Below are 14,118 nucleotides of genomic sequence, written 5' to 3'. Positions count from 1 at the left end.
CTGCAGCCGGGGGGGCGCGGGGGCTCTCCCGCAGCGAGGGAAGAGGAGGAGGAGAGGCGGCCTGCTCCCTTCTTCTGCTTTACCTTTCTCCCTGCCTTACCTTCCGCGCCCTTCTCCATTTTCTTCTCTTTTCTCACGATGCTGCTCTATGCCCTCCTCTCCACGAGGATCGGTTTCAAAACAACATCCAGACAGAACAAAGCTGGGCCGGAAGAAAGTGAAACTCGTACCCGAGTTTGAGTTTGTCTCCCGGGAGATGAAGGCTGGATTTGCCCGTGCCCCTTGGCAATCCTCCGCAGCCGCTGGAGCTTTGCGTGCTCTTTTTGAAACACAGCGATTGTTGCTAGAAAGGAGGAAACGGCGCGTTTGCTGTGGGTGTCCCCGAGGTTCTTGGCGCAGTTGGTTCCGTTAGGATGGTAATTGCTGCCACTTCGGGTGGAATGTTATTACATTAATTGTTATCTACCGTGTTCTTATAAGACACTGCAGAGTAGGGGGGAGGAAACAGTGCTTTTTCTCCGTGGTAATTTTATTGTAGCAAAACTCCTTAAGGACTAAATATGTGCAGCACCTTAGTGAAATAACTTTTCATAGCGAATTGAAATAGTTAAAAAGTGTATATTGCAGAGGTTCTTACTTATTGCTTGGGTATTCCTAGTAAACTAGATTTCTCCGTTACTGTTTTGCAGTTCATTGTGTCCCTTATATGTTTATCAACTGCAAAACGTTTATGGAGCGTATTATTATAGAATGCGTAAGTGAGAGCATTTTTGTGTTGTTAATTATGGTAGAATTTTTATGGAAGTCCTTGGAAGGTCTAGTTGTGTAAAATGCAAGCGTGAGTTTTCAGACTTGGTGCCTGGTCAGCTTACACTAAATTCGCTCAGCTCGATGGAATGAATTGGGAACTTTATTGTGGTCAAAAGTGTAAATAGCATTTTTTTTTAAGTTAATTTTCTTTTTTCTGGTACTTTATTTTACTGTAAGGTCTGGGAAATCTGTTATTTCCAGGGTTTTTTTTAAATAATGTGGGTCCTATTGAAGCTTTCACCATAAGCTTGCGATTAGCTGGTACATTCTTTTCAAGGATGGTTTCATTGTGAGATCTCGATGTTGGTTGTTGCAGTTGCCTTCTGCCATCATTGACTAATACATACTGCCGATTCTTTCCCAACCAATGAGAAAATGAATAGTAGTAACTTTGACATACCACATAAATATGATGATATGTCATTCCTCATACTGGTTATTGTCTCCAAGTGACACAAAAATACATGTAGAGAAGCTGATGTGGTTAAGAAAAACCTCTCTGAGGCAGTAGTTGTTCCAAGTATAGTTAACGGTTCTGTTCAACAGTGGAGTGCTAAGGTCTCTTAAAGCCACCTCTATGAAAAAGCTATCCTAAGGGAATGGTTGCTTGCTCAAGTTCTGTTCTATTTGATGTGGTTGTAAGTATCGATTATTCTATGGAAATGAATTTGTGTGACTGGCTTATTCTCATACTGCTTATTTGGATGTCTCAGTTGACAATGCTTTTGCAACATGCAAACATCAGGAGTTAGGTGAGGTACTTCAATAACAGTAACTCTGGGATCCTTCTTTTCACTTTCTGCCCACCTCTGCTAGTGCATTCTGCATTGAGTCGACTAATATGTGTCACTTCTCAGTTTACCCTTTGCTATGGAGTTATGCTGAACGCTGGTTTCAAAATGCCTGGCTGTATCTTAGGCATTTTGAGTCTAGAGTGTTTCAGGAAAGCCTAGTGTGTTGCTTAATGAACTGCTCAAACACCCTTTTTTCCAAAGCTATATGCATCCTCTACCAACCGCTTCCAGAAAGAGCGGTGGTCATATGGATTGTAGGTTTCAAATTTTTTTTTTAATTGATGAATGTTCTGAAACACCTTAAATAGTGGGAAAAAACCCCATATATTTGTGATATTCTAGGTCTGAAGACTTGCGCCGTGAATTTGGTCGTTATGGGCCTATAGTTGATGTATACGTTCCACTTGACTTCTACACTCGTCGTCCCAGAGGATTTGCTTATGTTCAATATCCTTTCTTCAGATGGCTGATTAGTGAGGGGTGTTGAAGTTTGAAATTCAAGTTTGTGTAAGAGGTAACACATCTAAATGAAAAAGCAGTTTACTTTTGTGTTGTATCTAATAAGTGTCTTACATTGTGGTGTTTCATTATTTTTGAAAATTAACTTCTCTCAATTGTTCTTTGCCTTTTTGCAAAACTTAAGTCCAGTAATATAAAAGCTTGCTGTGTCACTGGAATTAATACTATATGATTTAAATGAAAATTTGTCACTGACACAAAGTTGTCTAGCACATTATTATTATCAGTGGTATGTAAGTAATCTTGTGCTTAGCAAACTGTGGCTGGTATTCATTGTTAATTATAAAATGGAAACTGGAATCACTTGATCAAAATCAGATTGTATAAAAAAATGAGGTGAACTTCTTTCTTTAATACTGTCCCCTAATTTACTGTCCTCTGTTGTTGCCTCAGAATGTAAAGCTGTACAGTAATGGCGACCCCAAAGAGAAAGCATGAAAGAACCTTTAGAGTAGAGTTCAACAATTAAGGCAAGTAGACAAGCCAAAGACCTCTTAAGGATCAGGCTTGAAGAGAAGGGAGAGTTTGGGAAAAGAAAAGATAAAGAAAAGCTGGAAGAAGGACAAGCCATAATGGGAGACAAAGCTTCGCTTTATCCACAAAAGGGGGAAAAGGTTGTTTTTCAAAGTAAAAGATAAAGCCATCTGTCATTTTTGGCCAAGCATCTCATGACAAGTCCTTCTGACAAGCACTTAAAGAGTTAAAGGTCAAGATGAAGTTGAATGGTGGCCAAGATTAAAGGAGTCATACCTGATGTATCCTACAGAATAACAGTTTTTCTTCTGTTTGTCATGTAAGCAGTAATTTGATGAATGATTCTGGTTTAGTCCATTGACAAAACCTGTAATATTTCTCTTGTGAGTGCTATTGTAACTGTGGTCTTGAATGAAAGTGAATTAGTTCCTGGTTTTTCAAGATACATACCTATAGGACAATAGTTTAGTTTCTGCATAAATGATGCTGCTGATGACCTGAGTTGCCACAGGAGAAAGGCAGTTCATTCCTTCAGGTCACCTAGCTAGAAGAAGGTGTGTGAACTACATTAGTGGTCAGTCTTGCTGATCAGAATTAGTAATGTCTGTTTCTGAACATCTGACCTGACTGTCAGTGTAGGGGTTTTGGGGCATGCTTTTATCTCAGACTGCTGAAGGTCTGTCTACATGTCCATGGCATTACATAAGCTAAACTTAAAATCAGTTGGGGGAAAAAAGAAAAGCTTTATCCCAATTCTAAAATTAATAGACACAGGTTAATTTTTACTGCTGGTGTGCCTAACATAATTTAAGAACTAGGGTTTAATTTTAGTGAAGTCAGTGTAGTGGAGAGAACTGAATGACCATTAACATATGTATTTTGAAAAGGATACTACTTTGGGTTTTTTTCCTTGCATAAGTACAAGTGGGAGAAGAAAAAGTTAGTATTGTATAGCAACTGCTTGCTGATGGATAAGTTCATGGTCATATTATCAGATTTTAATTTTATTCTAGTTCTCAGATAGCTGGTGGTTAATTAAAAAATTAGTAGTGTGTACTGTAGCATTACAAAAAAAAAATCCAAATCAAAACTACAATTAGAAAATAACTTCCTTTTTTTTTCTTATTTAAAATACCCAATGTGTAAACTGTTCAAATTCCCAAGTACCTTAACACTCACCACATTTGAAGATGTCCGTGATGCAGAAGATGCTCTCCATAATTTGGATAGAAAGTGGATTTGTGGTCGGCAAATAGAAATCCAGTTTGCACAGGGGGATCGTAAGAGTAAGTATCTTGTGTGTATTTCATTCCAAATGTGATTTTAGCCGTAACATTCCGCGCCAGGCAACAGTAGGTGCTTTACCAATTTTTGTGATATGTTCGTACTTGTACATAAATAGTATGTGGATGTTTTGCTTCTTATCCTGTAACTATTATGACTCAATTTAAACCAAATAACTAAGTATAGCAGTCACCACAGTCTGATTCTTGCTGCTAGCTGAGAATTCTTAAGAGCTTTCACTGCAGCTCTACAAGCTTTCTTTGCTGAAACCCACTGTTGAAAATTCTTGCTGTCAAAATGAGTAGCCCTGTTTTAACTTATTGCGATGTTTATGTTGCATTGAAGCGTGTTAGTGATTCTGTGTTGACATTTCCCAGTACAGCCTTATTTCCAGGATTGAGGTAATGTCTTCATTTTCATTTGGCTTCAAGATAAAAGTCAATTTTGGTGTATCTCAGTTCAGCTTGGAACAGAAGTCATCTTTTCTGAACAGATAATTGTAAAGAGAACAACATCTTTTCCAACTGTTACTCGTATACATATTATTAATAGATAGATGATATTAAATAAAGCATGCTGTTGGTAAACATAACACATACTTGTTGATCTGAAACAGGACCATGATACTCAGTGCAGCTTAGGAGTAAAAGCACCTTAAAAGATCTTTCAGTTAAAGCTATCAAAGAAGCAGCCAAACTGTCCAGATTTCCCTCAAATGCACACATTAAACTTTTATTGAAACCAATGGAAACTACATGCTCTGCAGGACAAGCTTCTGTCCTGTTTATAAACACTGGAATTTCTTTCAGTTTCTGAAGAAAAATTAACTGATTCTACCTTAAGTGTTGTGAACAGCAGCACTTAAAACATAAACTGTGGCCCTTTAGAACAGACAGTGTTCATTACTGCATGTGTTTAAAATACTTTGAGCATAGATTCGGGGTCTGAACGAGATTGGGATTTAATACAACAGAAAGATAGTTGTACTGCTTAGGGAAAATACAACAGGAGACTAACAAGTTCATTCTTAATTATTTTAATGATTAAGCTGCAGCGTGAATGTGCATCGTTACTGGTGGGGGGTACTTTAAGAATGGAACTCCTTTGTGTGGCATCCACTGCTGCTTCTGCATAATCTGTCTTTCAGTTATTAAAGGAGGCTGTGGATTGGGTGTAATGTGTGGTGCTGTGTAGTCAAGAGAATGGATGTTTAATTCCCTGTTAGCTTTCACTTTTTGGGTGAATTCAGGAACATTAGAATGTTTTGGTCATGGGTTTGGCCTGTTGTACCAGTTTACAGGTGGCCTGAAATCGCCTTAGTCCTCTCTTACTGTTTTGTTTAAGAGGAATTTTTCCCTGGATTTCTAATGCCCACCAGGCTGCACTGATTTTTGTCCAGTTGCTAAAGCAGCCAAAAGCTAATGGCATACAGCACCCTCTCATCTGTCCTTTCCATAAACACGCCTGCGAGAATAGTGAATTAGTCTTTCTGCTAAATACGAAAGGTATGGATTAGTAGTGTCACTGAAGGGAAAGTAGGGTATCCTTTTTTAACTTAAAATGTTAAATATTTTGTTTTTTACAGCACCAAATCAAATGAAAGCCAAGGAAGGGAGAAACCTATACAGTTCTTCTCGTTACGATGACTATGACAGATATAGGCGATCTAGAAGTCGGAGTTACGAAAGGCGACGGTCTAGAAGTCGTTCTTTTGATTACAGCTATAGAAGATCATATAGTCCCAGAAAGTAAGTGTAGTGTGTGTTTGGCTTCAACTGCACAGCAGTCTGTTGGAGGAGAAACCCCACACTGACTGTTTGTTAAAATTTTGAATAATCTTTTTCTAGCCTCACTTTGTAATTATTTGTGGGGGTTAAGTATCTTGCATGCTACACCAAATCAGAAATATTGAACTAAATGATTCTGTGCTTCATTGAAAAATTAACTAAAGGCACATGCACGGCTTGAAAAATGATTTGTTAAGCATTTCTGCGCATACGTAGGTATCTGTCACTGTTTACTTTTTCTGATGTACCTTTTTAGCAGTAGACCTACTGGAAGACCTCGTCGTAGCAGAAGCCATTCGGACAATGATAGGTAAAATACTTTTTACACCCTTTAAATTGAAACCTAGATGACTGTGTTCCTTTAACTGTAGGTTTTAAAAAAGTTTCTCCTGCAAAAAATGGTAAACAATTTTTAATGTACTAGATGTCTAAGAATAGTGTTTTTACATTCAAATCTCCTCTCTCCCCTTTATTCTGCTAGGTTCAAACACCGCAATCGATCTTTTTCAAGATCTAAGTCCAATTCAAGATCACGATCCAAGTCACAGCCCAAGAAAGAAATGAAGGCTAAATCACGGTCTAGGTCTGCATCTCACACCAAATCTAGAGGCACCTCTAAAACAGATTCTAAAACACACTATAAGTCCAGCTCAAGATATGAGAAGGAGTCGAGAAAAAAAGAACCAGCTAGATCCAAATCACAGTCAAGATCACATTCTAGATCTAGGTCAAAATCCAGATCACGGTCATGGACTAGTCCCAAGTCCAGTGGCCACTAACAGCGTATCCATGTTGTTTTTAGGCATGTAAGATTCATTTACACACAGTTCAGTTTACTTAAATTATCAGGAATATGATGTTGCAACAGTGCTAAAAAACTTTTCTTTGTCAGTTTTCCCTGTAGCCGACTGGTTCAAATTAAAACAGTGTTGAGAAGCCACTGAGAGAGAGCGAGAGAGAGAGAGAGATAATGTCCACTTGGTTAAATGTCATGGGCAGCTACTGATTTGGTTGTGGTGTCTCTATGTATATTTTTGTAAAGATCTGCATTTTTAATGGTTAGATATTGGTGATGACTTGATTGATCGTAACTTGCAACATTGTCCTGTTAAAAATGTCATACCCACTGAGAAATTGGTACCGGTTTGTGCCGAACAGTTAAACCAGCTGTTTAACTCGTTCTCTAATGCTAAGCGTTGTGATAAAACAGCAAACTGGACAGCTGTGACAGCAAGCACTGACTGCTGTGAAATGCAGACTGGCAATTTTGTGTTTCCCTTGGTCAGGGCAGGCTTCTGTGTCCTCCATGCCCGCTGCCACCAGTGGGCTGGTCAGTGGAGCTCTGTGGAGAGATGTTCTTGAGATTTCTCCTCACCCCTGCCATCCTGAGATGGTACTAACACTGCATGTACGTGGGGAGTGAGTTGGGCTTGGAAGGTCTTTCAGAGACCGCGCAGTGTCGCGACTTGTCAGGATAGAGGCTTCACTGCTTTTGACCTGGCTGCTAGTACGAAATGTGTGAGGGGGGGAAAAAAACCCACCTTGAAATGGAAAACTGAATTCAGATTTCAGCAAACAGCAGAGCAACTAAATACTAGGTTGTGTGTACATTTTACGCAGTTTTGTATCTATTCTAAATTTTAGTGAGCAGTTAACCATAAAATTGCTTAGTTTTCCTGCTGTTAGATACCAGTAGATTGTTTCGAGTTGTGTGTGTACAGTATATAAGAACTAAACTTTTATGCCAATGACTCCTGTGGTTAGTTGGTGTATTCCTAGGTATAAACCTGTAGCCATCTCTCTTCTTGAGTAACAAAGGCTTGCTTTTACACATCAAAAAGTATTTGGGCAGGCAAGTCTGAAATCACTTCTTCCTCTAAAAGGATAGTGGTTTGGTTAAAAGATTTCATTTTACTTAAGAACAAACGTTTGAAGTTGGATATGAACAAGAGCTGCATCTCTAGCTATTTAGTTTATCACTAATGCAGTATATTTAGTAAATTGAATGTGAAAAATAACAAACCCAGTGTGTAATCTTACCAGTATTTCTCTAGAAGGCGAGATACTTTGTTATGAAAATGGCTTTTGGCATTGTTTTTTTCTCTTTATCTTCAAAAGCCAGCATCAAACACCTGGTGTTCTTTGCCGTCTTATGTAGTAGCATCTGAAGGCATTGATTTCAAGAAGTTCCTTTTTAGAGAAATGTTTGGGGTTTAGTGTTTCCAGCAGGGCCTTTGAAGAAATGCAGATGGCTTTTATTAAATCTTGGCAGTGGAACGTGCTTTAGGGGGTTGATTCTAGAATCGTTGTACATTTGATAGTATTTCTAACTTTTTCTTTACTGTTTGCAGTTAATGTTCATGTTCTGCTATGCAATCATTTATATGCACGTTCCTTTAATTTTGTAGCCTTTCCTGGATGTATAGTTTAAAAACAGCAAAAAGTCTATTTAAATCTGTAGCAGTAGTGTGCAGCTCTAGCAGAGGAAAGTTGTGGGTTTAAACTTTGTATTTCCTTTCTTATAGAGGCTTCTAAAAAGGTATTTTTCTATGTTCTTTTTAACAAATATTGTGTACTACCTTTAAAACATCAATGTTTTGATCAAAATAACTAAAGACCCAGCTTATTTTCTGCTTGCTGTAAATTTAGCAAACATGCTGTAATAAAAAAATGAAGGAAATACTGATCCACTGGAATTATTGTAGCTTTAGAATTTGACTCCAGAGCATGGTTAGGATTAGCGCTATGCATCCCTTAGGGAGTAAAATCCTTACTATGGTATTTCAGTAGGGTCAGGAATTTATCATTTAACGCCTGAATAAGTATCGTTTCACATTCTTAAAGGGGTACGAGGCAAAACAAGAATTATAAGCCTATGTTTAGTCGAATATGTTGACATTTCTTTTCCATTAACTTTCATTATTGCTGTATTGACTTCCCGATGGTTAGAGTTCAGAAGGTACTAGCCAGGTTCTGAACTACTAAATATCAACAGCTGAAGATTCACCTTAGCGCTTTGTATTTGCCACATCAGCAGTGGCGCCAGCAGCGGTTCTGCAGGAGGTGGTAGAACTTGGCTGCTGCTGTTAAAAACGTGAGCTGCCTCCTGGCACTTGTGGTCTTTACTACTGGTTCTTCTTATGCCACTGAACAACTCTGAAAAGCACTTACCTGCTTTGGTAGCCCGGCTCTTCGGCTCTGGACGTTGAGCTGTCCATAAAAATGGCTCGTAACAGCAGAAAATCCCACCCTGCTCAGTTTTCTTAAATTAATAGGGTCTTGCAGACTAAAATCCTACGTAGAAGTGTTGCACCTGACTGTGCGTGGGGAGCGTGGTTGTGTTTTGGTCAGCAGCCTGCGAGGGATGGCTGGAACCCATCTTCGCCTTAGTCCCGCCAGGCGGCGGCTGGATGGGTGGGGAGGCGGGACGAGAACGGCTTTGTGCACAGGCTGAGGTTGGAATCTGGGGCTGCAGAGTAACCGTAACTGTACCGTAACTGTTTTGTCAGCATGTCCTTATGTTGTGTGCCTCGACATTGATGTGTAGCACAGTTTAAATTGTTTTGAAAATCCAGTTCATTGCAAGTATAATGCAGTATCTGACAGTTCTGATGGTTCTTTCTTTCTCTCCCAGAGGTAGGACTAAACTTTGACTTGACTTGTGTATATGAACAAGCCAGAAAAGCCGAACACAAACCCACGATGTTTCAAGAGTGCATGAATAAAGATGTTGTCCTAGTTCTTGCTCCCATGGAAAAATTGTGAAGAAGCTGTTCTGTGGGCCTTTCAGTTGGGGACGAGTTAGCAGGATGTGGCCAAAAGGGCAGGGAATGTTTCCGCATTCATGCAAGTCAAGCCACAGCCCACCTAGATAACATCTCCCTTCCTTGATGCAGGCGTCCCGGTCCTGCTCTAAGAAACCCAGTAGCCTGTCTCGTGCAAGCTACCTGCAGGTTATGCACAGCTGGAATGCAAGAACATACGCAGGCTACAAAAGATCGTGTGTAGGCATCTTTCTTTTGGAGTCTCAAGAACGGTGGGAATCATGGGTTTTTTTCTGTGGTAAAGTAGATTTTGTCATTCCTGCAAAATTTGTAGAATTGAAGTAGTATGTAAAAAAAAAAAACAAACAAAAACAAACCTCTGCTGAAAGTACTGGCTGTGCTCCCAAAGTATCTGCAGTGGCTTTTTGCTCTCCGCAGGAATAGAAGGCTCTATTGGAACTTCTTTTTCACCTCAAGTCCGTGCACCCAACTGATAATTAAAAATCTTAGTGGTCAAGTAGCTGGGTGTTTAAATTAGGGACTGTGCTAGACTGGTCTGGGAAAGCTCGATGTTATCCTTTCTATGTCTTTTAAAGATGTTTAAATGTACAGTATAATGGCTTTATTCAAAGTGGGAATTCTCAGTTTCGATGTTGCTTTGAGCTCTCTCCTTGGAAGAGCTTGTTTTCTCTTCCGTGCTGCTCAGCCCGGGCTAACCGCTTGTGCCAGAGGAGGGCAATTGGATTGATCCACGCTGCAGCACTGCTACGCAGTCTTTGGCAGGGATGATGCAGATCAACATTTTAAAGTACACGGGGATAAATTTACACATTTTTAGGACATAATCACCCATTGATAATTGCTGGTTTTCTCCATTTATCTTGTAACTTGCTTAAAAAGTCTGTAGTCCATTGCTATTTGTCTAAAGATGCTCTTACCAATGAGACTATTCTAGGAAGGGAAGACTGTGTACCCTGTAGCGTGTTTGATCAAAAGATGCTGATGTTTTATTCATACACATCCTTTCTTCTTGAGTTTTGTGTTCCATCTGTGCAAATAACCCTGTGACTTGGGAATAAAATGTACAAGTTTTGACTATAACTTGAGAGCACCTTCTGACTTGATTCATGTAGCCTGTTGGAGAGGATCCCCCCGGGCTCTGCCCGGAGCCCGTGCTGGGGGGTCGCAGGCCGCTCCAGCCATCACAGCGGTACCGGCTCAGCTTGAGCGGGGACAAGCTCTCTGGGTTTCCCGGCGGCCCCTCAGCAGCTTTGGGTTGGGATTGTGAGTAGTTAGTGTTCACGGTCGTGCTCAGCAGGCAAGGGCTGTGGTTCCAGAAACCTCCCTTGTTAAGGGATTCCCGGCTTGCTCTGACACTCAGAGCACAGGCCTGGGCTTCTCAGGCTGCCAGGTCTTACCAGAGAAAGGTAATGGGGGAGTTGGGTGCCAGTTAGGGATACGAAAGGGGGCATTTACTCCACGGATGTGACGCATCAGAGCTTTGCAGACCCCCCTGGGCTGCTGTCATCCCACTTTCCCATTTACCATCATAAAATACAGAGAGGTTCTTAGGGGGTGAAGAGTTTATTTAAGTTTTGTTGTTCCCAATTCGTACACACGCCACCAGCGACTGACAATTTGAAGTGAACACAATTGTGACTGGGATACGGCTCATTCGCTGGTGCCTGTCCAGGTCCCAGCGATGCCATTTTCAAGTCTGCCAATTCCATCTTATTTGGAACAATAAATTTGTAAACATTCATCCAGCTGCCACAGCGTTTTGGTACAAAAAGACATTCCAATGTTTCACAACCCGCTGCTCCCCAGAATGAAAGCCCTTTGTCAGCAATCCCAATTTTGAGACAACCCTGGGTGCAGTTACCGAGGTCAGCTGCTTGCCACAGGCTGGCAACGGCCCTGCCCCATTCTGAAGTTGCATTTCCAGTAGATACGGGACAAAGATGCATCTTAGAAACAGAAAAACGGTGCTTCCGTCGGCCATTCACACTCCCTGTGAAACACCGGAGTGGGTTCTGAACACCCTCCTGTTCTTCATCACGTCATCCAGAACACGAGCATCTTCAACTTTAACAGCCTTTTTTTTTTGTTATTATTTTTAATTTATTTTCTTTAAAAAAAATCTAAATAAGCCTCTTTTGCACTGATTTTACTTCAAAAATGAGCTCATGACTAAGTAAAATGTGCATATTCACTGTTAAGTGCAAGGGCACAGCCACAAATTTTTTTTTTTTTTAACAAAATATCTTTTTTTTTTTTTTTTTTACATCAGGCCATGTACTCAACATGGTCCACTTACATTCAGCAGTTTTGTACTAAAAATATTTCTGTGCAGGAAAGCCCAGCATCAATTTACATATGCTACAGATTACACTTATTTACATGGCTCTGTCCTCCCTCCGACTGCGCTAACGCCCATCACAAGTGACTGTGGCTGGGCTGCTGCAGGGTAACCAGCTCCAGGCCAGCCCAAGGAGCTACACCCCCGGCATCATTAAAAGCCGATCCGAGCGTGGAGTGTGGAACTCAGTGCGGTGGGACGCCAAGGGTTGAGGCGTTTGGCAGCTGTCTGGTGGGGCAGTGCCGGCAGCTGGCACGGCCTGACGGGCCGAGACCACGCACCAAGCCCATCCCATGTCTCGGTTTCAGCCCCAGGCCTGGAACATTCGCCTGCCAGTCCAGGGGCAAACTAAGCTCACAGCTACGGCCTGCTGTGGCCAGTGCCTGGGCTGCTGGCTGCTTGGCACCTCCGCTCCGCGCCGGTCGCGTCTGGCTAGCAAAGCTTGAACAGGTCTGCAGAGCAGCAGGGACCTGACTGCAGCTTTCAGTGCCTTTTCTTCCCAGCTGATGCTGCACTCAGAGGCTGGTGTTCTAACACCGCAGAGTCACAATTCCACAGTCCCATTTACTCTCACAATAAATAACTGTAAATGGCGACCGTTCAGGGGTTGATTAGGTTGATTATGGAGAAAATACCTATTTCACAGTGAACACAGCACACACTTTTGAGGTAAAATGTTAGGGGAATGTCAACTTCCGCCCCCTTCTCTTCCCAGCGACTATGTGCAGCAAGAACATCTAGTTCTGTGCACCTGGAGTCGGGAATAACAATTCTCTGCTTCGAAACCCTGTAAATTTAAATAACTAAGAAATATAAAAGTTACACCTCAAGCCTGGACTTTAAGTAACGTTTTAAGCTGAAACGCCATCATTTCTTTATCAGAAGGTTGAAAAGACACAGGTACCCAGTGGCTTGGTGGCTTAGGAAGAACACTGGGTGAGGGCGGCTCGCTGAATTTTGCTCCAGCATAGTTCTGAGCGCTCTGCGGGGCGAAGAACAGGCTGCGATTTGACAGAGCTGGGCTCCACTTCTGGTCGCTGGGGAAGCGGACGTTGCTCTTTCCCCCTTTCTGCATGGCCTGCCAGGCGCCAGTGGGCGAGCTGCCTCCGCGCGCCCTCTCCTTCTTCATGCAGCTCTTCATCTGCGCGTTCTGGTCTTTGCTCTTCTGCCTGGTTTTAAGTTGTTGATGGTTCTGGGTGGTATTTCTAGACTGGGGAACCGGAATGTTGAATCTTTCTCCACCGCCCATCTTCAACTTAAATGTCACCTGTAAAAACGGGGAAAAGTCAGCAGAGTACAGCTATCAATCCAGCCAGGACTGGTACTGACCGAGAGCAGTGGGGTTTTCTCCTTTCCTGGACAGCAGCAATACCCAGGAACTTGCCGACACCCTCCAGAGAACTGAATTACAGTGCACGGGATCCCCCCGACCTGCTGCTGGCTGACCATATGTCGCACGTCGCCAGCGGGTCACACGCCAACCCACCCTTCGGGAACCGTACCCATCTCCTCATCAGCAGTCCCCGCTTTGCCTGCCTAGCTGCGAGACACCGGCCCTCTGGGCAGTCCCACCGCTGGACACGCCGCTTCCTTCCTCCTCAGCCAAAGGAAAGATGGGAACGACGCGTTGCTCAAAACGCAGTGCCACATCTAAGGCGCTGGTGTTTAATCCTGAAGACGCCGAGGCCAAGCTCGTTACACCTAACGATCTGGGCACAGTCTGCCCTGCTGACGTCACTCCCCAGGCTTTCTAAGTCCAAGAATTACTCTGATAAACCCAAAGTGAACCGAAACCAAGATCAGAGGGACAGCAGCCATCTACAGCTGAACCTCCCCACAGCCAGACACTATCACACACTCCCCTGACTCCCCTCCAGTATCCCAGTCCTCTCCCACCCCCACTTACCTTTCAGTCGTCTTCTCAGATCCCACACCCTCCAATTCTTGCCCCCTTTCTTGCTTCCAAGCCTGAAAGAGTAGGTGCTGCCTCTCGCTGGACTCCTTCCTTTGGCTGGGAACAGGCCTTTTCATGGGCTGATCTGCCGTGTTCAGCCAGGCAGCCGAGCCCAACATCGGATTCTCGGCACGGAAGCTCCAAAAGAGAAGTCCCGCTGCGTAAATGAGAATGAAGGCTGAACTGGGTTAAGGAAACAACTGTTTCTCTTTCAAATCTGAAAGAAAACCCAACTACAAAAACGAAACAAAAAGAAGAAAACCTAGAAATAATTCAAAGAGCTCATTAAGTCAGTTGTGTCTTTTTTGTTAACGGTGACGATATAAAGCCATAAAAACTGACACGGCAGCGTTTATCTTACTCAAGTTCACCG

General features: G+C 42.3%; 2 protein-coding genes across 2 annotated transcripts; one reads left to right on the top strand and one right to left on the bottom strand.

Moving 5' to 3' along the window:
- Positions 1–689: 689 nt before the first annotated feature.
- On the top strand, positions 690–9,741 carry SRSF10 (serine/arginine-rich splicing factor 10; the record flags this gene model as incomplete). The annotated part of the gene is made up of 8 exons (XM_010150651.1): positions 690–754; positions 1,806–1,858; positions 1,947–2,051; positions 3,780–3,883; positions 5,467–5,629; positions 5,925–5,978; positions 6,150–6,251; positions 9,303–9,741. Coding segments are annotated over 8 exons (665 nt in total), but the record flags the coding sequence as incomplete, so codon positions are not given.
- Positions 9,742–12,617: 2,876 nt separating this feature from the next.
- On the bottom strand, positions 12,618–13,873 carry PNRC2 (proline-rich nuclear receptor coactivator 2). The gene is made up of 2 exons (XM_010150649.1): positions 13,698–13,873; positions 12,618–13,058 (listed from the first exon to the last, which is right to left on the bottom strand). Exon 2 carries the CDS (start codon positions 13,038–13,040, stop codon positions 12,618–12,620), a length of 423 nt encoding a protein of 140 aa, XP_010148951.1. The 5' UTR covers positions 13,041–13,058; positions 13,698–13,873.
- Between the last annotated feature and the right edge of the window lie 245 nt (positions 13,874–14,118).

The sequence above is a fragment of the Eurypyga helias genome, unplaced genomic scaffold, assembly GCF_000690775.1.
Source record: "Eurypyga helias isolate BGI_N326 unplaced genomic scaffold, ASM69077v1 scaffold23354, whole genome shotgun sequence".
NCBI lineage: Eukaryota > Metazoa > Chordata > Aves > Eurypygiformes > Eurypygidae > Eurypyga > Eurypyga helias.
This window is presented reverse-complemented; position numbering and strand designations above follow the sequence as displayed.